The sequence below is a fragment of the Corvus moneduloides genome, chromosome 3 (assembly GCF_009650955.1).
Source record: "Corvus moneduloides isolate bCorMon1 chromosome 3, bCorMon1.pri, whole genome shotgun sequence".
Lineage (NCBI taxonomy): Eukaryota > Metazoa > Chordata > Aves > Passeriformes > Corvidae > Corvus > Corvus moneduloides.
This window is the reverse complement of record NC_045478.1, coordinates 99732891-99756003: the sequence shown is the minus strand read 5'-3', so window position 1 is coordinate 99756003 and position 23113 is coordinate 99732891. Positions and strand designations below refer to the sequence as shown.

The 23113-nt window shown below is 47.4% G+C and overlaps 1 protein-coding gene across 5 annotated transcripts in view; it reads right to left on the bottom strand.

The window, feature by feature from the left end:
* PROX1 (prospero homeobox 1) overlaps positions 1-18172 on the bottom strand; it is a 49891-nt gene extending 31719 nt beyond the window's left edge. For 2 of the 5 annotated variants that reach the window (XM_032102971.1, XM_032102975.1), the window contains exons 1-4: positions 17934-18172; positions 17598-17722; positions 8465-10253; positions 1767-1874 (exon numbers count right to left, since the gene is read on the bottom strand). In XM_032102971.1, coding sequence (XP_031958862.1) covers positions 1767-1874; positions 8465-10186 — 1830 coding nt within the window. In that variant the 5' untranslated portion in view covers positions 10187-10253; positions 17598-17722; positions 17934-18172. Of the gene's footprint in view, positions 1-1766; positions 1875-8464; positions 10254-16329; positions 16414-17597; positions 17723-17933 lie in introns of those variants that run through there. The other 3 variants (XM_032102973.1, XM_032102972.1, XM_032102974.1) reach the window with 3 other exon arrangements.
* Positions 18173-23113: the final 4941 nt, after the last annotated feature.

The following is a 23113-nucleotide window of genomic DNA, read 5'->3' as shown; positions in this document are numbered from 1 at the left end:
TATGGAAGACCTCAAGAAAAGATTAGTGCATCTAATATTTACATCCCTGGTTCTGTGGTGCTGCTGACCATGTATGGCTGTCATGTGTCCCCAGGGAAGTAGCTGCATTCACTTTTGGTCAAATGACTCCATCCCACACTGGTGATTTGTAAAGCCTTTCTGGGTTTCTCCTGGTGCTGTATAAATGTAAGGCAGCACTAAAGCAAATTTCTGCATTTTACACAACTTTATCAAAAGACAAAATCACTGTGTGCACACAAACACACATGTGCGTATCTTCTTAAAAAGAGGAAATAAAGCAGAAACACCAGCGAAAAAATATCCCTAATTCAGCATACCTGGCTATTTGAACTTGGAGGGGCAAAGTCAAAGGGTAGCCCCAGAGCAGACCCCCCTGAGCAGCACTGTCAGCTCTACATCTGCCTGTGGCAGCTCATCGGAGCAATGTTGCCTGAAACGCTCCCTCCGATTTTTCCATTCCAGGTGGATCCACTCTGAGAGCAAACCCTCCACTTGGCCCGCTGCGCCATTTGCAGCTTTTTTTTTTTGTGTGTTTAATGATTCTTGACCAGCCATTTAGCCTAGGAAGTGCCTGTATTGCTTCCCCCCCTCCTTTTTATAAATGTTGTCACCATCCGCTCAGCACATGGCATTGAATAGAGGAACCTCCAAGGACACGGCTGTGAGGGGCAGGAGCGTACTGAGATGTGCAAGCAACATTAAATGAAAAAAAAATAAAGGGAAAAACTGCCAAGAAACTTGACCAAAGAAAACTGATCAGCAGAAACTGGGCCAAGTTCACAACCTGTGGGATAATCTGCCACTAAGACTGAAAAAACCCATAACCCGAAAGTGATTAAAAGAAGGATTTCTGTAATTTGTCGGGGGGGGGGGGGGGGGGGGGGGAGGGGGTGGACGGGACATGGGAAGGGGGGGAATGATATATAACAAACTAATTTAAGCTAATGTAATGTTTATAAAGTTACTTAGATAATGACACCATGCATACCATTATAATCATTAAAACACAATCTATGTGGTTTTTTTAAAAAAACTTAGATGATTAACACAAAATCAAGTTGATGTGAAGGAACAATTACTTTTAGAAAAAAAATCAGGAGGTCCTAATATTCTGTAGAATGAGGGAGGATGCAGCTGTATGTCGACAGCTTTCATATCCTCATTTGAATAATGTGGCCTGAATCTGTCACTTTATTCATCCTCCTTATGCTCAGTGTACTCTGCATCAACAACAAATTAAGTTGTAAATAAGAGACAATCATCACTTTTGTTTTTAAGCAGCTTCTGCATGGAGAATTTCAATGTACTGTTTCTTTTTGACAGAAAGAAAGGGATTCTACACTCTGCTTATGTAAGCACAAATATGAGGAAACCAACCGAAATGAAACAATGAGGGAGCACTTGAGAACTGCTCCAAAATGTTCTTGGAAGTACATTTCTACCACCACAAAAATCTCAGTTTTTAATAGGATATATAATGAAGACCCTTTAATTTACTGTAATAATTATCCTTACTTTGCTTTAAAATTTCAATTTTTTTTTTTTTTTTTATTTAGAAATATTCCCTTTCCTCACCCAGGCACAAGCAGAGTACACCTCAACAAGAAGAAGTGATTAAGTTCAGGATGTAACCTTTATGTACCCAGAAATATTATTAATCTCTAACATGATAACACCATACCATTCTGTGAGCAAATACAGCATGCAGTCAGGGGAAAGGGGAGGGGGGAAAGAGATTGTCTTACCTTTACATCTGAGAAGTAGGTTTTCAGCATATTGGAACTTGGGTACCGGGTGTAAAAGAACATGAGCTTGGCCTTTTTCAAGTGATTCGGTGACAAGCCTTCCTGCATGTAGGATTGAATTAGTAAAGGAAAATTCTTTTTTTGAGAAAGCTGCTTCTGAATGTCCAGAGCTAGCAAAGTGCTCTGTTAAATACTCTACGGTTCCCCAGACTACAGGAGAAAATATCAACATTTAAACTGCTGCGCTGTAATTTTCTGCATAACAGGCAAACATGGGATGAGAGGCCATGTAACTGAAGCCCTGTGTTTCCTATCGGTTTAGGTGCAGGGTCTCAGGGATCTTGCAAGTTTACGGATTGTGTACCATATGTACGTTCACTTGTTGCTACGGAAACAAATGCAGGAAGCATGTGCTGCAGAAAACTTATCGGGGGCTTTTTTCTCCCTCTCCTTTGCAATGCCAGCTAAAGTTTCTTTTCCTCTCGGTGTTATGCTGCTTGCACACAATAAAACCAATGCCATGTAAGACAATCAGAGGCGCTTTATGATTTTGAGCAGTTTCACACAGGCAGCACATTTCACCTGTTTCATTCGTGTTGATACATTTTAACAACTTGGGCAGCTCTCTCTAATCCTGCTGTTTGCTCCAGTGGCTGCCCTGCAAATGAAAGTGAAATCTGTAGTAGGCAGATCCCCTTGGCTGCTGAATCCCCCCGCCACAAATTTGTCACCTGCTGATTTACACAGTTAACTCCTCGGAGAACGGAGCTGTATTTGGGGATAACCAATCAATACATGTGGGCTAGCAGATCAATAAATGGCCACTTACCCTATAAGGCAGCCTATTTATCCTGGAAACATCATTACCTTTTAGATCTGTAAACAGAAGCAACTAAGAGAGTTCCCAAGGGAATGTGAAGCTAACCATAACAATCTCGGCTTGCTGATTTTTCTCCCAGCTTCTTGGCTCCCTTTTGTGAACTGCGTGCTAGGACAGCTCTGGTCACATCTGTGCCGCAGGCTGGCCCTGCCATTTCCTCAGCAAATTAATGGCTTTATAATTTATCAGAAATGAAGATGCACGTGGAGAAAATCAGTGTGGCCCCCACAAGGTCATTTAAGGGTTCTTCCCAGAAGCTTCTCTAAGGACTGTTTCTCCTAAACACAATTGTTGAAAATTTTGCTCGGTTCACACCTTATGGCAGCGGGAAGGTCAACCAAGTTGACAGATGCACTGCAGCCAAGGTGCCTCTTCTGCCTTTCAGCCGGGTGCACGACAGCACAGAACATCCCACTCCAGGCCTCGAGACAGGAAACCCAGACTAATTTTTATCAGCAGCCTACTGATGATTAGCTAGGCTTTTTCAGCAAAATTCCTTTTTCTCTAATTCCTGAAATCTGCTGAAACCCTCTCCCTTTATTTCAGTTACAAGGTTCATTTTTAGATTAGAAAAATGTAGCATTAAAAAAAAAAAAAAAAAAAGGCATTGATACTATTAGTTTAAAAACCTCTTATTATCTGGAAGTACATGGAAAACGGCTCAGCTGAACTTGCATTTTGTTTGAGATGCTTAATGATTACAAAGAAGATAATTTATGACTGACATACTTCTTGTGCCAAGAGAAGAGTTGAAAGAACCTCCAGTTACCTCCATTAGACTGATAGAGAAGTCTAAAAGAGCATTACACTCTGCAGTGCCATCTGTCAAAATACGTAAGTGAAATAATAGTAGCAAGCTGTCACCTATTGCTTAGTGATAAGAGTTTTAGACAAATCAAAACTTCTATGCCAGAAACCCATTTTGTTATGCGATCCTTTCAGCAAAGTGGGGGTCCAAAGGGGAACTCCAGTAGGAGAGAAAAAAAAGTAATCCTGAGTCTCCTTAATTTGCAATTCCTCTGATGCCGACAACATGTTAACATCGGGTTTGGTGTATATTCTCTTTCAATTCAAGCTCAAGGATGGACTTAAAATTCAAAAAAACCCTCTCATATTTGCTGGATTTAAGCATATTAGACGGTTGTCTAAGCATTTGGACTCCTTCTGCATTTAGGATTTTTAAATATTTTCTGCTCTAATGCCAGAGGATATTGATATTGAATGAAACATGTATTAAAAGATGCTCTGAGACTCAAATTCCCAGAAATCCATTTTTTATTAAAATTATACTTGTTCTTAAGCACTTGGCAGCCTTAAAGCAATATCAAATATGCAACAAATCTGTATATCTTGATCCTAAGGTTAACGCTTTACTGTGATAAAAGATATGATCTGTAATAATCTAGCAAAAAATAGTTAATGACAGACTTAAGAGCTAAGAATTAGATAACCCATTGCTATTTCAGAAAAAAAAAATTGAACTGACCAATTGCTTAATTTCCTTTTTAAGTGCTTGGGCTGAAAAGCAACTGTTCTTCCAAGAAAGCACTAGCTGTTTCCAGGATACTTACACACGCACAATGACTCATGATGAAATAGATTCAGTAAACATACAGCTGTACCGAACACGAGCTAAGCCCCATTCAAGGCCAGGAAAGAAAACGAGCACAAATAAATATTAAGGAGGTAAAGGGAGGAGGGGTGCCGAATGGAACGCAAACAAGCTCTGTCCCAGCAGCTCGTGTGGCTTGCCTCAATTCTCTTAGCTATAGCTTTGTGAAGACAGATGACATTCAATTCTATGGGTAATGCAAAATAGACAATAACTGCTGAAACTTGAGCCAGCTGCCAGGTGTAAAAAAAAAAAAAAAAAGAAGAAAAAAAAGGAAAGGAAAAAAAAGGAGAGAAAGAAAAGATGATAAATCCATAAATTAATGAAAGACATCTGCTCAGGAACATAAAAGATCAGAGGAACAGTGTACTGCAGCTGAACCTAAAGCGGTGTTCAAACAACCTGAGAGTCTCAGCATTGTGGGTTTACACAGTACAACACTGCCTCACCTAACACAGCAGTGGCAGCAAAATGGCAAAGCCCTAAGAAATAGGAAGTGAAAGACTGGGAACAAAACATATGGGGACAAAACATATACATGCTCTCGTGTGTTTTAACAGGAGAAGCACAGGGGTGGTACCACATAGCATTTGATTCATTTGCACTTCAATCCTCCTCCCAGGTAATGCTCCTCTTTTGCAAAAATATTTTTCAGCAGAGATGATCTTTCACTCCTGTTACTCCCAGCCTGAGCCCCCACAAATGCTCTAACAGGCTTTTCTAGCCCACGCATGCATTGAACTGAAGGAAAAGTGGTAAGGAATAGGCTGTATCAGGTAAAAAACAACCTGCACCAGCAAAGCCAAGCTGCTCCTTAAGTTACACCTCAGGTACTTTCAATCAGCAAAACTCCAAACAGCTTCATCTCAGAGCATCTTCAAGTCCCTCCAAAGAAGAGCTGGCTGGCTGCAAAGCATTTGTTCGTCGCCCAGGTTTTATCAACAGCACGGAGTTATCCAGCTTGCTGTACAATCACTCCTTTTTTTTTTTAAGTTTAATTAGTTTAATTCTAGTCAGATGTAATAACTCCTCATTTCAAAATGTTGTAATTCAGTAATTATAGCTTTCACATATTGGGACTGTGAAACTTATTCCAGTTGGATTGGAATTCTGTTTAAAAATAAATAAAATTGTAGAAAGTTGCACTAATGTTTCAAAGCCCTCCTGCCAGGGAGAGCATGCTAGACTTCTTCACCTTTACAGATGTCTTAACAGCACACAAACTACTGTTGTGCTTCGATTTTGATCTATGCAAATGTTCTGTGACTGAACAAGGCTATTTTTCTTGAGATGCAAAGAGGATGCATGACAAAGAAAGATCATGCAGAAAAACAATTCACTGTCTGTTTCTTTTTGAATTTGAATAAAACTTAATATTTGATTAAACAGATTAGTTTGCAAAGATACAGACTGCATTCATGACCAAGATGCGAATTCAGACTGCAGGTGCATCTTATCTTGTTTAGCAACATACACAAACATTAACCATTTCCTTCTGCAATTCAGCAAGGAATGTTCAGATACATTTTACGGCCATTGGTTAAAAAAAAAAAAATCCAAGAAAACAAAATCCAGGCTAGTTCAGTGTTTAACTTACTACTAAAACCTGAACTTGGCTGTATCTGCTGGTCTTATGTTCTCATCCTGGCTGCATTGTCCAGGAAAACAGATGTTACTTTCTGGAGGGAAGAAAGATCTTCTTCTCTCAAGAAATTTATTCCCTATACGTGTACATTCGACCATGTAAAATAAAAGTGCCACAACAGAATTGACCAGAAACAAACCAACTTCCACACTGCGCCTTTCCCTGGAAAATTGTAAACTACCTGGACACATGAGCTGCTGCTAGAAAAAAACATACATCCCTACAGCAGAGCTGTATACCAGGGTACACGTGTAGAAGTGTTATTTAATAAATCTGCTCTGTATCTAAACCCAGAATAAACTGCAGCCTGCACTAGTGCCTAGGTGGGAAAGTCAGAGTGCTTTCCCGATGGCAGGGGAAGAAGCAGGGCAGTGAAAAAGAAAGGGAATCACTGTAGCACCAGGCATTTCCCCTGGCTATGCCCTGGAGCAGCAGGGGACTCTTGCACCCCTGTTCCAGCAGAAGCAACAAGCTCCGTTAGTGAGCACCATGAGTGTGCAGGAGAAAGGGGGAGAAATGGGAGGGGTGGGGGAGAGATGCTCCATGGGTGGCGAGGATCAAGTGCAGCCCTAGAACTACCCTTAGTTCACAGGCTTGGCATGTTTCACCTTTCCTAACTGCTCTCCCAGGATGGGAGAACTACTTTTATACAAAAACAATTAGTATGCCACTGTACTGTTTGGTAGAAATTAATTGCCCTGGCCTGAGTCTTGCCCTCAGCTGCCACTCCTGTTGACCTCGGGACTGCTTTCCAAGCACTGCACTTGCATTTCAATATGCAGGAGAGATCTTTGGTTTGGAACTCCCCAAGTAATTGGCACCCCCTCTGAGGGATGTTGTATCTAGACTGCCTCCTCTGCTTTGCCTTACAATGTAGATGGTGAGGAGATTTCCCTGCTACCAACGTTCAACGAGATCCTTTTTTGGGGAAGAGGCGCCTCAAACACCACATCCACTATCAGTTGGCTCTCAAAAACACCAACACCTAAAGAAGGTGCTTTCCAACACAAAACACTTTCCCCTATAGAAATGGGACTACTCACACAGGTTAGACAGCAGCAATCCTGACTCAGACTAGACCCAAGCTGGATCAAAGAGTGCTGCTGATGGGCTTTGGACCTGCAGTGCCTGCCTTGCCCCAGTGGTGCCCACTACCATGGGAGGGGTGGGAAGTCCAGGTAACCAGCAGGTCTAGAACCCTGACAGCACCCTTCTGAGGATTTAGCAAGTCTACAGAAGATGTGGTTAAAGTATTCTAAAACTACCAGAGTTATCAATCACCTAGAAGATACCCAGTGAAGAAGCACAGCCTCGGGCATCTGCCTTCACATGACACCCCTCCAAAGGGGACAAGTTCCTTAGCATTGCTACTGTTATCCAGAGAGGGGCAGAGCTATTCTGTTGCAATTACTTTCATCACCTTGGGAGTGAAATTTAGATGCATCTAAGGCTTGCTGCTTGTGCTGTTGCCTTCTGCTGGGGTCTTAGAGCTGGGACAAAATATCCATCTCCTTTTCATGCAAAATCCTCAATTCCAGCATGGGGTAGACATTATTCACTTTCAAACTTTCAATACAACTTTACTTGGAAGCAAAACCTTTCAACCAAAAAGCACATTATGGGAAAAGATGGAAGGACTGGGAGGCATTACTGCTAAAAGAGAAAAAAACCAACCAAATCTAGTACTAGTTTCCAGGAGGAAAAAAAAAAAAAGATACTATGTCTGGATATGCCTAAATAAAGGCAGAGATGGATTTGTCGCCCTAACTAAAGCCTGCCATTGAGCTAAAAAGAGAGATTTTATTATCATCTTTTCTTTTTTTTTTTAAGCAGGGGAAGTGTCCTGTAAATTTAATACAGCTGAAGTTTTATATTTAATTGTTCTCTCTAGCTTTCCAAAATAATTTGCTTTGTGTATGTTAGGACAAAAGATTTCTGTGTATGGCTGAACAGAGGTTAATCATGCATAGCAGGCAGCTGCACAAGGGCTGAGGAACAGACCTCTCGGTGGGGGAAAGAACTTGATGCAGCCTGAATATATCAGTACCTGTGTCTTTTGTGCTTCGTTTCCTTTACGCACTTGAGAGCTGAACTCTCATAGACGACCAGGCCATCTCTCTCTGTAAGCCCTGGACATGACACCATTAACACAGGCTGTGTGTTGGCCTGGCAGGGGAGGGAAAAGAGGGGGCCTGGCTGTAGCTGAAATGGTTTTTGGCTGAGGGCAATGCCCCCTCGATCACTTCTCTGCCTGAGGAAAGATCTGCCAGCCCAGGGAAACCCACTGGCACCCAGGTCATGGGTGTGGCTGCCTTCCTGACCCCAAGAGGCAGACTAGAAGGCTGGGGGAGGGCCAGTGGCTTTTTTAGGTGGACACCATTGCTGAAAGAGTGCTGTCAGTCAACACCACGTGTTTTATTTGGCCTTGCCAAGCCCCCCACCAGCACCCTGTGAGCAGCCCGCGCCCGCAACACCCAGGGGAAGCCCCCTGGCACCGGCACGGCCCCTCATCCTCTCCCACCAGCCACTGCCGGTTATCGCTCATCTTTTGAAAAGGATATTGCACTTCCCGAGTAGGGCGAGATTTCAGACATGTCTTGCAGGTCGCCACACTCAGACTTAATGAGGGACAAGGAGAGGCCCTCAGCGGCGCTGGGGGGATGGGCCGGTGAGCAGGGGTGGTGGTTCATATGGTGCGATGACATCTTGGTCCTCAGGCTGGTGGTCTCCCGCGTCAGGTCGAGGGATTCGGGGGAGGCGCGCTCTTTCCCTGGGAAGGAGGCAGATGGGGCACCCAGGGGGCTCTGGAAGGGGTAGGCCATGAGGGGCAGCGGGAATGGGTGGCGGAAGGAGGAGGTGGAGAAGCCGGCAGTGGCCGAGAGCGGGGACTGGTGCAGGGAGGTGTGGTGGCCACCGGCCGGCGGGGCCGAGGCGGATTGGTCAGAGGAGTTTTTGCGGACGACAAGGGGCAGCGCCTCGGTTTGGTCGGTGGCACCAGGCATGGGGACACTGCCGAAGGTGTCAAGGGGGTTGGGAATGATGACGTCCCCAAAGCACTGCAGGCGCTGGTTGGCTGTGTGAAAGTTGTGGTTCTCCCCGTTGACGGCGAACCTTGCCTGCGGGATCTGGAGAGGAGGGAAGACCTGAGGAAGCTGGCGGGAGGGTTTGGATGAGAAAACTTTGACCACTGTGTCCACAACTTGTGACATGGCAGTGTTCAGCTCCTGCTTGAGGGTCTCGGCCAAATGTTTGCCTTCGGGGTGGAAGGCGTTTGGCCCTTGCTCCTTCTCCTTAGGACCTTCTCTTTTTGGCTTGTTTTCCGCTACCTCCTGCTCCCGGATGAGGGCCCGTGCCCGGTCGATGAACTGCCCTGGGTCCAGCTCGCACATCTCATTGTCTGACCTGCCGACGGAGTCGCCAGCTCTCGCGTCCATGGTTTCGGAGTGCATGCTGTCTTCAGACAGGTTGCCATCTTCATCATTTTCAGAGTCGGTGCTGTCGTAGATCTGGTAGAACTTCTCCTGCAGCTGGCGCAGCTGCTTCTGCATGTCCTCCAGCTGCTGCTTCAGCTGTCTACGCTCCTCTCGCTTCTGCTCTTTCCTCGCTGAAACCAGCTGCTGGAAACTCTGCTGCTGCTGTTGTGGCAGCTTTTGCTTGCGTTTGTTTTCTCTGTAACTTTCTCGGGGACTGACGGACTGCGGAGCTATTTCTCTTTCATTCTCATTGCCCCTTAATGCCACGCTGGGGGAATGGCTCATACCTCGAATTATATTCTCAACCCGGGCCCGTTTAGCTCTCAGGTGCTCGTCGCATAACCGATCCACATCAAACTGGCTCATAGTTGGCCTGCCAAAAGGGGAAAGACACTCTTGGGGGCTGTCTCTTGAAGAGTTGCTGCATACATCCTCCTGATGTACTTCTGAGCCTGTACTAGAGAGACCGCTGGCTTGGAAACTGGGCTCCGTGCCACCATTTTTGTTCATGTTATTTTTCAACAGCTGGGAAATTATGGTTGCTCCTGGAAAAGGCATCATGGCATCTTCATACGAGTTCGCCCTCTTCAGCAGCTTGCGGAGTACATTTGACTTTTCCCCATCTGCATGCTGCACCACTGAATACTCAACATCTTGCTCTGAACCTTGGGGATTCATGGCACTAAAAAACGTTGCTCTTGCCTTTGCAAAAAATGCAGATGCTGTCCCTACTGTCCTTTTCACTCCAATGTCAACTCTTCTTCTCTTGGTTTGCCTGCTTAAGAGGGCTGTGCTGTCATGGTCAGGCATCACTGGACTGTTATTGTGCCATCTTCAAAAGCTTGTCAGCTGGGCTCAGCTCAAGAATCCTGGGACCCTGGCCAACAGAACAAAAGGACTGATGAATCATTTTCTTTAAATTTCTCCAAATTTCCTGACCTCAATCCTGAATAAAATGCAAAATGCATAGGCTCTGGGATTTATGGCACATTACAATTATTGCAATTTATTATGCACTCTGCTTGAAATGAAACATTTTTAAATATTTCTGCTCCACTGGTTTAAGATGGATTAAGATTTAAAAAAGCAAAAACTGCTTAAGCACCAGTAATATGATTCTCTTGCACAAATGCCTAAAATGATACTGTTTATCTTCAGAAGAAAGAGTAGATTAGAAGAACACAGCCTCTGACAACCAATTGATTAAATTTAGGGCATTGAGATACATGTTACAAAAGAAGATGAAGGTATTCCTTATTTAAGATTTATTGTTAAAATAAGAAATTGTATAAAATTTGGATTAAAAAAATTCAATTGCAATGTAAAAAACGCAATTGTAGTATGTAGTTTTGCTTTTTAAAGAGAAGTAAAACTGGTAAATAAACATTTGAAGGTTACAACAACAACTTTCACATAATTGCAGGTAGGATGGTATATGTGTATGTGAAAGGCAAAGAAATCATAGACGCTTTCAGGCTTACACTGGGGGAAAAAAACCCCTCTCTCTTAAATCATTAGGGAAACATTTATTCAGCAAAGCAAAAATGCATTGAAATATTTTATGATCAGGATTATACTATTTACAGAGATGTGATCAAATAAAAGCCAAAATGTAGTTTGTTAGCACAGGCTCGTACGTACCACTGATGAGCCACAACAGTGTTTTGAATTCCCCATACATTCCTTCCCTTTTCACAACTTAAATTCTCCAAGCAAGCCCTGCTACCAAAGGCTGAAGATTCTGTATTTCATACACTAAAATACATGATGTTAAATTTTTTGCATAGCAGAAACGAGGCATGTTCAGTGTCACATCTCTCTGCTTTCAAAAAATCTCCAAGAACAATATCTCAAATGCCCAGTGAAGCCCTCCTTACATGTAGCATTTTGAATACACAGAATCTTATTTCCTGTGACATGCAGAAAAGATGGGAAAAAATATGGAAAGATGAAAGAAATAACATCAATCGGCTGCGTGAGAAAGGAAGATACCTTCTCTTTATATGAACTCTCATTGTTTTCCAGGAACACAGCATAAAAAGATAACACACTTCCTTGCATTTTGTAAAAGGCTCTTGACATAATTTGTGACTTATTAACTAGTGATGCTAAACTCACATTGCACATCAAGCATTAGACACTCTTTCCTGTTTCTTAAAATTTAACACTGAGGAAAATTAAAATATTTTTCATGCAACGCTTATCTAATATTAAACTTTACATTTGCTTAACAGAGCACAGTCTTCACAATAACAGGGTATATTGCCAAAGGCAGCATGCAGACTTTTTGGAATTGCTCCCATCTCTTTCGGTTCACCTGTAAAAACATCTACGTGCTCCCTAGGACTGCATCTGTGGCTAGTTTTAAAGAATGACTATCCATGCAAATAGGCACAATTTCAGCATGAAATAATCTGTAAAATCAAGACAGTAGTCAATGCTTAGTTTGCAACCAAGATTTAAAAAAAAAAGCTTTTAATACTTAGAAACATTATGTTTATTTTGCAGCCTTTGCTCATGTATTCTGGATGTACTAAAAGAATTTTCAGAGATTTGGTGTCAGAGAGAGTTATGCAAGGGACATGATGTTTGTTTACATTACAGGTTTCTTGCACACAGGAAAGCAAAGGATGATAAAAAATATATTAAAACCAAAAAATATCATGAATTCAGATAGGAAATCTAGAGCCTTACTCTGTTATCAGGTCACTGTCTTCAGAGATCTTTTCTTATCAAAAAGTACATTAAGAGAGTTAAGTTTGGCTACCTCATGATAAGAATAAAATAACAAGGATTTCTGTTGCAGGGGCCCAATTCTGCCATCTGCACACCAGGGAGCATCCCACCCTGCAAGCAACTCCCCTGGAGTCAACGGATACCAAAAGCCTGTTAAGTGTGAGGGGTAGGGTCAGGCCCTGCTTGGCAGCATGTAAAAGACTGTCTCCTGCTTTCTCCCAACTGATGCAAATGGAGTTTTTCAGGGGGCAGAATCAGGCTCTTACAATTATACCTTCACCAAAAAAAAAAAAATCTCAAGAACATCAGAAGGATTATTTTTGTAAAGAACCGGCCAAGTCCTCAGGGGGTGGAAAGGGGTGACCACCACCAGGGCTTTTATGAAGGTGACACTAGCACAGAATAAGCCAGGGCCAAGTTTGACCTTTCAGTCCAGTGGTGTTCATTTGAAAGTGATCTAAACTAATTGAAAGATAACTGAAAGAGCTCCTGTTTATTTCACTGAAGGCATCCACCATAAAGATAGTACTTGCTAATAGGAAAAGAAAACAACCCACAAACAAAACCCACCAACACCAAAAACCTTCACGCTTTTCTTTCCTTTTCTGTAGTCAAGCTATGCTTGATTGAGAGCCAGCAATAAGTTCCCAGACTCACACCAAAAACCTCACCTCAGGTTACAAGTTTTGCACGTTTCCCAGAAAATTCGAGGTGCCTGACCACTGTTTCCCTCTCTCTTGCCCAATCCCAACCAAGGACACACGTGGGGAGGGCTTGCTGTACCCTTGAGTCAGCAGCTCAGGAAATAGGCTGTCCTGCACCAGGTTGGAAGGTCATTGCCATGCATCCTTCCTCCCCAGTGTCCATTTCCCTCCCCAAGCCCCCGCACCAGCCGCTGCTTCACAGCCCATTTCTGCCACCACAAACATGTGGCAGGAGGTGCTCCGGAGCGATGTCCCCTCCTTCCCTTGATGGAAGCTGAAAGCATCGGAGTTATCGTACACTTAACCTGGGTATTAAGCAACATCTCCCATTTGCCCTGGTGTTATCCTGAGCCTACAGGCTGCCAGCTTTAAGGCTTACATGCCTTTCGGCTTAAATATGAGAAATAGTTCTACTTTAGCCTGACAAAACAGAATGGGTATTGAATGGCCAGTTAATATTTCAGTCTCAGAGGACCAAAACCAATTTGCACCTCAAGGGAAGTGAAATGGCACGTAGAGCGGGATGCAAAATCCCTGCCACGACAGGCAGAATTCAAGACTGATTAGATTAGAACTGAATAAATAAGGAACTCTCGGGGAGGAGGAGAAATAATTAGGAAGCATGTGTCCTTTACACAGTTACCAGTACTTTGGCTGCACATTGTCTCAAAACTATATTTCATACATCTGAAGCCTCAGTACAGCTCTCCAGAAAAACAGAGCTGGCAAGATAGCTTTGGTTGTCAAGATCTATGTAGAAATCTTCAGAAGCACCATTTCTTTCCAAATTAGAAAGTTTTAAATTTGTGAAGGTTAAATTTGGTTTATGCATCACTATTGATACTCTTCGCGTGCCCAGTGTAGTTGATATTAAATTCGCCGGCCACGGCTCAAGCCTCAATTTGCGCAATGTGGCTTCCTCAGAAACCAAACGTTTTCCATGCCGATGGAATTAAAAATCATACCAAGGGCCTCAGCGCTTTCTATGTCCATCCATAAACACAGCACTAGTATTTTATTTACAAATTTACTTTCAAATCTTTTGTTTAAGGAGATATGATTACAATGTAGCTATGAATAACCTCTTAACAGCACAGCAGCTACAGACATGGGTTTATTTCATATCCATTTGATATGCATTGACATTCGAAATGGAAACAGATTAATTTCTAGGTCTCCAAGAGTTATGTTACCAAACCTTTGGCTAGAATGGTCCATCAAAATGAGTATGATGTCAGGTATTTAACCACACTCATTATGAATAAATCAATTTTTTTAACTACTTTTGTTAACTCATCTTGGTCTAGAAAGACGCTGATCATTTTCTCCTAGATTAATTCGTATACCTACAGGATCCAAAGGAGATGTAAATTCAAACTCGCCCTCGTCAGCCTCTTTGAAGAACCCTAGCCTAACCTAAACAGCCATTACATACCCAGCAGAAAAGTGCTAAACTTGATGGATATGCCTGGATGAATTCAAGGAGATATCAGTTTATAGAGCTGAAATTGTTCCCATCTTTTCACAAGCTGACTATTTTTGTTGGTCCAGTGTCTGCCTGCTTCATGTCAGCCCATTATGCCAATACCACGCAAGAAATTTAACATGCTTCTGCTAATAGAAATATTTAGATCTTTCACTCTAACGCACTACACAGGGTATGGCTTTGCCAGAATCAGCCAGCAAGCACAGGATGAAAATTATTCCAGTCAACAGCATTTCATGCACAAAACCACAGCTAAAATTCGAAGAACAGATGACATCTGTTCACCACAGATCTGTTCAGTGCTAAAATCACATCAGCCACTAACGAGAAAGTGCTACCTTTTTGTACAGCTCTGACACAAGTTTTCTTGGGAGAAAGTACTACCTTTTTGTACAGTTCTAACACAAGTTTTCTTGGGAGAAAAGGTTATCCAGCTCCCTTAGCCGAGATGTCTACCAAGGAATTTGAAACAAGGCAGAAAGGATGAGCAACTGTTTGTGCAGCAAAAACTACTTTATTAGGATTTCTCCATAAGAAGAAGCAGCAGCAAAAATTAGTGCCTGATTTACTTCAAAATTATGCTGCTTGCTCTTTAGCCTTAAAGAAAAAAGCAACCCTTGTTTTATGAACCTGGTGATGCCCAGGGCCCAATAGAGCAAGGTATTCAGTAATTCCTATGAATGCCAAACATCCGCAATTCCCATCAACTACAGGGCTCAGTAACAGGAGGCATTCGGCATCTCACCAGTTCAGGCCTTTAAACTGGGGAGATGCAGGGCCCTCCATCATGTTGCCGTGCTCGGCACTGCTTGAGGAAACAGATCTTTTGAATGAGAAAAAGAAATCAAGCTGCTCAAAGTAGAAAACTGGAAACATTTTCCTCCTCTCAAGCCAGTTTGGTCCTTGTTATTTCACTGATCATGAAGAAAATAACTCACATGGCCTCTATCTAGAGACAATACTGAAAGGTTCTCAAGATTCCTACTATGAATTCAGCCCAAGTTTTCCAAGATATTATTTTTTTCCAGGCTACATGATGTCATTAAATCACAATTCTTAAATTACTTAATTTAGCAGTCAGGCTGCACCTTGAGTCAGAATAAATCACTATTTAGAGACTACAAATTGTAGTATTTACAATTCTGCTCTGAATCAAATGAAACTTCTCAATTTGAAAATGTGTCCATTCTTATGAATATCTCACTTTATCAAGCAATGATAAAAGAGATAAGTTATATAAACTGAGAGGCCTCAGAGTTCAGCTGGCAGGGAAGTTAACTGTATATACCAACAGTGCCATTCAGCAAACGCAGGATACTTTACAGAATAATTTAATACAGAGCTGTTAGCAAAAAGTATATACATTGTACTTTTTTATCACAGCTCAGCTCCTGAAACGTTGATAATCTGTCTACCCTTGAGTATTAATAAACATTTCAAAGTATGTGATATTGCTGCTAAAGGTAAGCTCTGGACAAAAAGCAGATAAAATAAATGCAAAATGAGCTGCACTGGTCGTAAACTTTGTGTGATTGATGGTAACTCAGAGAAAAACTGCACGAAGAAGACATAAAGGATATGTGCCACATGCAAACCTACGGCTAAGGAAAGTGCCTCCATATAATTCATTCTGCATAATGCCAAACCTCTACAGGCGATGGAAGTGACAAATAATCTGAGCTTTTACACCTCACGGTGACACAAACGTGTTTCTGTTCCCTGCACTCAACAACACAGGACCTTCTGCTACCGAGCTATGGCCACGGATGTATGGATGCGTTCCACGTGCTCCCCACCCGTCCCCAGGCCCGGATGATGGGTTTGGGGTGACACTCGTCATACAGCCAGGAACACCACGGGGTCTGCTGAGCACTCGGGACCTGTGTGAAACTAGCGGCTTTCCAAAGCTCGTCCTGGCAACTTTTGCCCGACATTCAAGGGCACCTCTAGTCTGCAGCCCTGTCCCTTGTCAGTCCTGACTGAAATCCCCTACTTTGTCAAAGACACTAAGCTAATATCCCGCGTACCTGCTCTTCCGCGGCCGGGGCACAACCTCATGGACGCGACGCTGGCCCCTCGGGGAGCTCCATCCCGCCTCGGCCGCGCCTCCCGCGCCCCCGCACCGCCCGCGGACACCGATCCCGCGCCTCTTCCCGCTGCTGACCCCGCCGCCCCGGCTGTCCCGGCACAGGGAGGAGGCGGCGGCGGCCGGGACCCCTCGCGTCCCGCTCCGCAGCCGCCCCGCCCGGCGCGCACCTGCCCCACCGCCCCTGCGCGCAGCGCCACGCACCTGCCCGCGCCCCGCGCACCTGCCCCGGCCCCGCGGCCCTGGCCTGCCCCACCAGACGCCGCGCAGCGACCGCGGGGGTCCGCGCAACTTTCTCCCTCTCTGCAAAGAGCCGCGGGCCCCGGGGCGGCCCCGCTCCGCCCCCGCGGAGCGCCCCGTGCCGGGGAGCCGTGCCCCGGGAGCCCGTCGGGCCGCCTGCTCCAGTCGGGCCCCGCGATCTCGGCGCCCCCCCAGCCCGGGCCGCGCCCCCCCCAGCGCTGCCCTGCGCGCCCCCTCCGCGCAGGCCCCACGCCCCCCAACACCGCTCCCTCCTGCGCTTTAACTCCGTGCAAACACATGGCAGAGTGAGCCGGGTCACTCAGCCGCTAAACAGAAAATCGAAAAAGCCAAGAAAGATCTCCATCAACGGCTAAGAAAGAATTAAATCCCCCCCGGAGGAAAAAAATCAACAAACAACAACCAAACAAACAGAAAGTACCAATAATCCTAATCTTTTCCCAGATCAAGGCTCTTATCCCGCGACTTGCATTTGATCTCTTCTCATGTGCTCGCTACCTACCACTCAAATCCCATTTTCTATACATTTCCACAATTCGCAGCTCGTCCCACACTTGGAAATGAAAAAGTAATTGCAAGGGTAAGAAGAGTAAGAATAAAAAGTCCCTGTCCTTCCCGGCTTGGGTTAAAAAGGAGAAGTAGCGACATGCAAATGACAGGCAAATTGGAAGAGACAAAAAGCAAGGCAGCTATAATAAACAGGACAAAGAGAAGGCTCGGAGGAGCGGAGCAGGAGTTTAAAGCGGGGATGGGGAACTTCGGCGGAGATGGGGGGAGAAGGAAGCTCGGAACAACAAGAAGAAGCCAAATACTCGCTGCTTTTTCCGTCCCCGCAAAACTGCCCTCCAACCCACGGAATAAAATAAAGAGCGGTCCACAAAAGGTGGCAGCCAGAGAGCGAAGGGGAACGGTGGGGGGGGAGGATCACCTAACAACGAGCAGGTCACTTACTCTTCAGCCCTGGGCAGGCTACGGTGAGCGCTCCATCGGGCTCCTTACCGCTCACAAATCCTTACCGCTTTATCTACCGGGGAATTAAAACTACTCAGCTAATAAAGTCACTGCAATTTTGCCCCCTGGAAAAAGAAGCACAGGTTTGATAACGGTGATAAATATTTTGCTGGGGATTTCATCACCCCCCCCCCCCCATCCCCCCGGACCATTTAGAGCAGCCCAAGCAAGTGTGAATTTAGGGGAAAAAAAAAAAATTTAAAAACCCGAAAGATCTGAAAAGGCCGAGAAAGCGGGGAGGGACGGAGGGGGCGCGGAGGGGCAGCGGGTACTTACTCCGTGCAAAGGCGACGAAACTGAGCCTCGCTTTTTTTTTTTGCCGGTGGAACGAGAGAAAGGGCGACACGCACACGCACATGCACACACACCACACGCGCCCCGCACACGCACACACGCACACGCGGACACGCGCGCGCAGCCGGCAGCCCCGCCGCTGATGAATATGATAATCGGGCAGGGAGGGCGACCGCGGGCGGGAGTGCGGGCGGGCAGCGGCCGCGGGGCTGCGGGCGCCGAGCGGAGCGGAGCGGAGCGGCGGGCGCGGAGCGGGGGCGGCGGGAGCGACGCGGGGCAGGGCTGGGCTGGGCTGGGCTGGGCTGGCCGAGCCGAGCAGCGCTCCGCACCGCCACAAGATTTACTTTAAGACACAGCTGAAGGAAACAGGAAGACTAGACGTCACATTCGGAGTGACGTGGGCCCGGCCCGGCGCCCAATCGGGAGGCTCCTTGGGACGGACGGGGGGGACGGGGAGAACTTGGCAGGAGCGGGGAGAGAGGAGAGGGGAGGGCGGGGGGGTTAGGGTCGCCCCGCCCCGCCCCCGCGGGAAGGTGGCGGCGGCCGCGCACCTGCGGCAGGCACGGACGGACGGATGGACACGGGGCGGGAGCGCCGGCAGAAGCGGCCCGACGGGGCGCCCCCGCCACCTCTGCGGCGCACCGGCAAGGGGCGGACAACAGCCGCCCCGCGTGGAGAGGAGTGGGTGACAAACTTTAGGAGAGTCACCCCCGCGTGGGCGGGGGCTGCTCTGCGGTGCCCCGTGCGGTAAAGTTTTCCACGCGAGAAGACTTCCGCAGAGCAGTGCCGGGGCCCCAGGGTGCGCTTCTTTCACGCGTAAAGCATCGGGCGGTGGAGCAAACCCGCGTTTGCGGGCGCTGCCGCCCCACGCGGGTCACAAACTTTAGGAGAAACGGGCCCGTGGCCGCCCAGCCCGCGGCACGACGTCCCTCGCTGCCGCTCAGTGGCAGCGGCTCCGCCGCGCGTCGCGGGGCTGTCAGCAGGAGCCGCGCGGGCATTTTCCACGTGGGAGGCAGGAAATAAACACGAAATCGAGCATCAGGTTGCGGCGCGTGGAACAACCGGTGGTACTGAGACACGGTTCTTCGGTGCTGGCGGCCCCGGCCCCCTGAGCAGCACGACACAAGTTTAGGTCAACTTAACCCTATCCCATCCCGCTCACGTCCGGCTCCGGTGGAACGCTTGGGGGGAAAAAAAATGGGAGACAAAAAACCCACAAAAGTGGATCTCGGCAGGTCCGGGCTGCGATCCGGACCGAAACCTGTCGGGCGCGCTCTGTCCCGCCTGACCGCGGCTTTCCGCGGCGCGGGGCAGGGAGCACTCGCACCCCTCCCTGCCCCGGCTGCTGCGGAGATTTGCCCGGCCGCTGCCGGCGGTGAGGCGAGGCTGAACAGGGGAAACAGCCTCAGGCTTGCGGGCAGCGGGAACATACACCAGGGAGAGGGAATAACGTCCTGCGGAGGGCCGGGCGGCAGCGGAGCGCTGCAGGGCGCTCGGCGACAGGTAAGGAAGGCGCTGCCTCGCCGGGCCCGTCCGCCCGCGCCCGCCCCTCGGGGCGGCGGGAGAGGGAGTCCCGAGTGGAGGGGAGAGCCCCGATGGGGCGAGGGCAGCCAAGGCAGGCGCGCCAAAACTTGCGCCGCCACTCTGTGCCAGCGGCGAGGGGCCGGGCCGCACGTCGCCCCCTGCTCGCCCTGCTGCTGGTGCTGCTGCTGAGGCGGGCAGCTGCTCCGCTAGTCCCGGTTCCACTGTGAGGATCGGTCTCACTAGAGGGGACCCGCGGCGCCGAGCTCCGCGCCTGGGTGCGGACAGCAGGCTGTGCTGAGAGGGCTGCCCTCCGTGCCAAAAGTTTGGGAGCCGGCCCGGGCAGCAAACCCGCCCCCCGGGGTCAGCCCTGCCCTGCCCGCGGGGGCGAAACGCGTGTGCCCCGCGCCGGCTCGTCTCTGGCCGCCGCCGGGGCCCGACTGGCCGCCGCCTCGGGCCGGGAGGAGGCTCCGCGCTACCTCCGCGGCGGGGAGAGGGATCCCTAACGCGGGTGCATGAGTAACGCGACAAGCCACCCGCAGCAGATCACTAAGAAATCGCTCGGGACCGGCTGAAGCGGCTGCCGGAGCTGTCGCAGGGGAGCTGCTCCGAGTCAAAAAAAATTACATGTCCCTGCCGGTGTCGGGATCGCGAGGAGATGCGGCCGGCAACACCCGCCCTAAAGCCCGGCACCGGTGCGAGGCGAAACCTTTCGCGGCCGCGGCGCCCGGCCCGTCGGGGCTCGCAAGGCGGCAGCCGGATCGGGGCCCGGCCGCTCGAAGCGGGCTGCTCGCCGGCCCGCGGCACTGAGAGAGCCGCTCCTCGCCGGGGACCCTCGCAAGCCCTGCTGTGCCGTGCCGCATTCCGAGGCCCGGCTCGGGGCCGGCGCTGGCCAACTCCGTGCTGTGAGTGACCCCAAATCCCCGCTGTAACGGGGCGCATCCCGGGACGCTGCGCTACCGTCGCTTTGCTCCCGCAGCCCGAGCACTGCGCGGCCCCGCATCGGTGCCCGGTGCCCGCGGCGCCCTCCAGGCCCGCGAAAGTGCCGGCACGGCTTTGCCGAAAATTCTTCTAACGTGACACCTTTGGAAACCGGGTCCTCCACCACCGGGGAGTGGCTGGGGCTGCGCTGCGCTCCGCGGGCCCGGAGAGGCAGCACGGCCGGCCCGGGCCAGGTCCCCGTGTGCTCTTTCGGGGCTCGGCTGGCCGGGGTGACACGCTCAGCCTCCCGGTGTAGCTGTAAGTGCTGCAGGGGCTGCGAGACAAGGGTGCAGAAGTGTGTCTGGACGCAGGGGGAGATAGGCTAAATTTGGTGAGGGACTGTCTCGCTTGGGCTCTTTCCTTTTTTTTTTCTTTTGTTTGTTTGTTTTTTGTTTTAAAGGACACCGAGATACTCGCAGAGAAGAAGCCGAACCGTGCAAATGCAAATAAATAAGTATATAGCTGCCTCTGATACTGAGGTTGTCACCACTGGTGCTCACCTTAACTTCAACCAAAATTAATTTACCCAAAAGAGAAACTGAGGCTCTGGGAGTGAAGTGATGTGCCCAAGGTCACATGGCAGAGCAGTGGCAGCCAGCCTGGCCCCAGGCTTGTGTGCAGGCTTCCACCTATCCTCTGGCCCTGCTGCCTCCTTTCCATAGCTGCTTGCAGGTTACCTTCTTCCAGCCCTGTGTCTTGCAACTTTTCCAAATCTAAACACACCGGCCCTGCGATCTGCCACATCAGTAATTGCAACTGGAATGAAATTCAGACTTCCCACTCCCCTGCCATCTTGGGCACTGAGTTCTCCAGACCTTCTTAATCCTGGAGGATAGGCAGCCAGCCTCTTAAGGAATGCAAGCTGATGATTCAAAGCTCAGCATTAAATGTAATCCCCCACCCACCACCCAAATTTTATAGTTGGAGGAAAAGCTTTTTTCCTTCAAGAGTTTAATCCCTCAGAAGGGGTCCATGCCAGCAGCTCGTGTTCAGGATGTGTAGCAAGCAAAGCCATCCCTGGTGCCTTCTTTGGGGCCTGGTGGCTTGGGCAGTGGCAGGACAGCCTCTGGCTGGTGTATGTGGTTGTGCTTCTGTTTCTGTACCTCGCTGCCCCCAGCCCCCTGACCGCCTGCAACGGTGGTCCCTGCGAGTGACCTGTCATAGATTTCAGTCTGTCTGTGAACTCCTATAGAAGTCCTGGGTCTTTTTTCTAGTAATTAATAGGCTATAATGTAGACACTAGTCCTCTTCTTGGCCATTTCTAGATTATAAGGTAGTTACACTGTTTATTTTCTAAGTTATGGGTGCTTTGGATCCAAACGAAAAGTAATCTATGTTCACAAAGTTTGGATGCAAAGCCTGGGTGTGCTCAGATTTGTGGGTTCTCTTCTGCTCTGCCTAATGCTTGATGTGTGTCACAAACTTCAGGTCAAAATACTACTTGTCCTCCAGATATGAGGGTTGTTAGTTCTGTGTTCAAAAAAAATCCTCCAAATTTTTGTGCCTCAGAAAAGAAAAGTTTTGCTGCAAGCTGACAGCTTTCCGTGCTTGCATTCCATTTTTTTTTTTTTATTAAGGGGGGGGGAAAAAAACCAGATGCAAGAAACTTAGGAAAACTTTTGCAGTGTGCCCATGACCATGGGTGATTCCTCTGCCCCTTTGGAGTCTGACAACAAAATTGGAAGTGACAGGGGAATATTGTTGAAACTGCCTTTTCTTTGATCATTTTCCTTGCTGTGTCTGTTCCAACTAAATGAGGGAACAGGGCTACGAATACACATCAGGTTTTCTTTTTTATTTTCTTTTTTCTTTTCTCCTTTTTCTTTTTTCAGGGGTGGGAAACATCCAAGTATTCTTGGGCATGAAAAGAACACCCCACAACCACAAAGGCCTGATTCTGCTCTTCTGCTGATGTGAATTAAAAATAACTATACTGATATCAACAAAGCATCATCAGTCTGTGTGAGAAAGAGAACCGCGTGCCTCATGTGTGTAATTGCTGAATTTAAAGCCTTTCCTTGCTTTCCTTTGCCTGGCTCCTCCTTTCAAAAGGGAAACCTTTGGAGAAAAATGCCTCTAACCTGGAGCATGGATACAACCTAGGTGATTCAGCAGAGTGAAATTTAATTCATGAACCTGGTGTTGAAGGAAATAGAATAAAAATAAAAATAAAATAATTTAAAAAAACCCAACAAGAAACGTCACAACCTCCAGAGAGGAGAAAGTGAACTAAACTAATCCTATTAAACATGGTAGCATGTTTCTGTGCAGCTTGCTGAGAGATTAAGCACAGGAAAAGGGATAAGTGCTGCTTCAGTTTCACTAAACTAATGTGACAACTTGTCATTGGAAATCTTTACAGCTTGTTAGCAGATGACTAGCTGATTCAGATATGTTTTCTACCATTTCCTTTGTGTCTGGGGGTGATGTTTTTTTCTTTCCTGTTCCTTTCTTATCCATACTGCTTTATTTTGCTTTTTAATCCTTCATGTCTCCTTCAAGTCAAAACATTTAACTTGCTTTAATCAATATTTTGTTTTGAAGATGTCCCTTGACCTTTTGTTTGTGCAAATTAACCTTCAAGGGCAACTCATTCATTCATTAACCTCAGTGGGATGCAATATCCCTTGTACATGGCATTTTAGGATGCATGAAACATT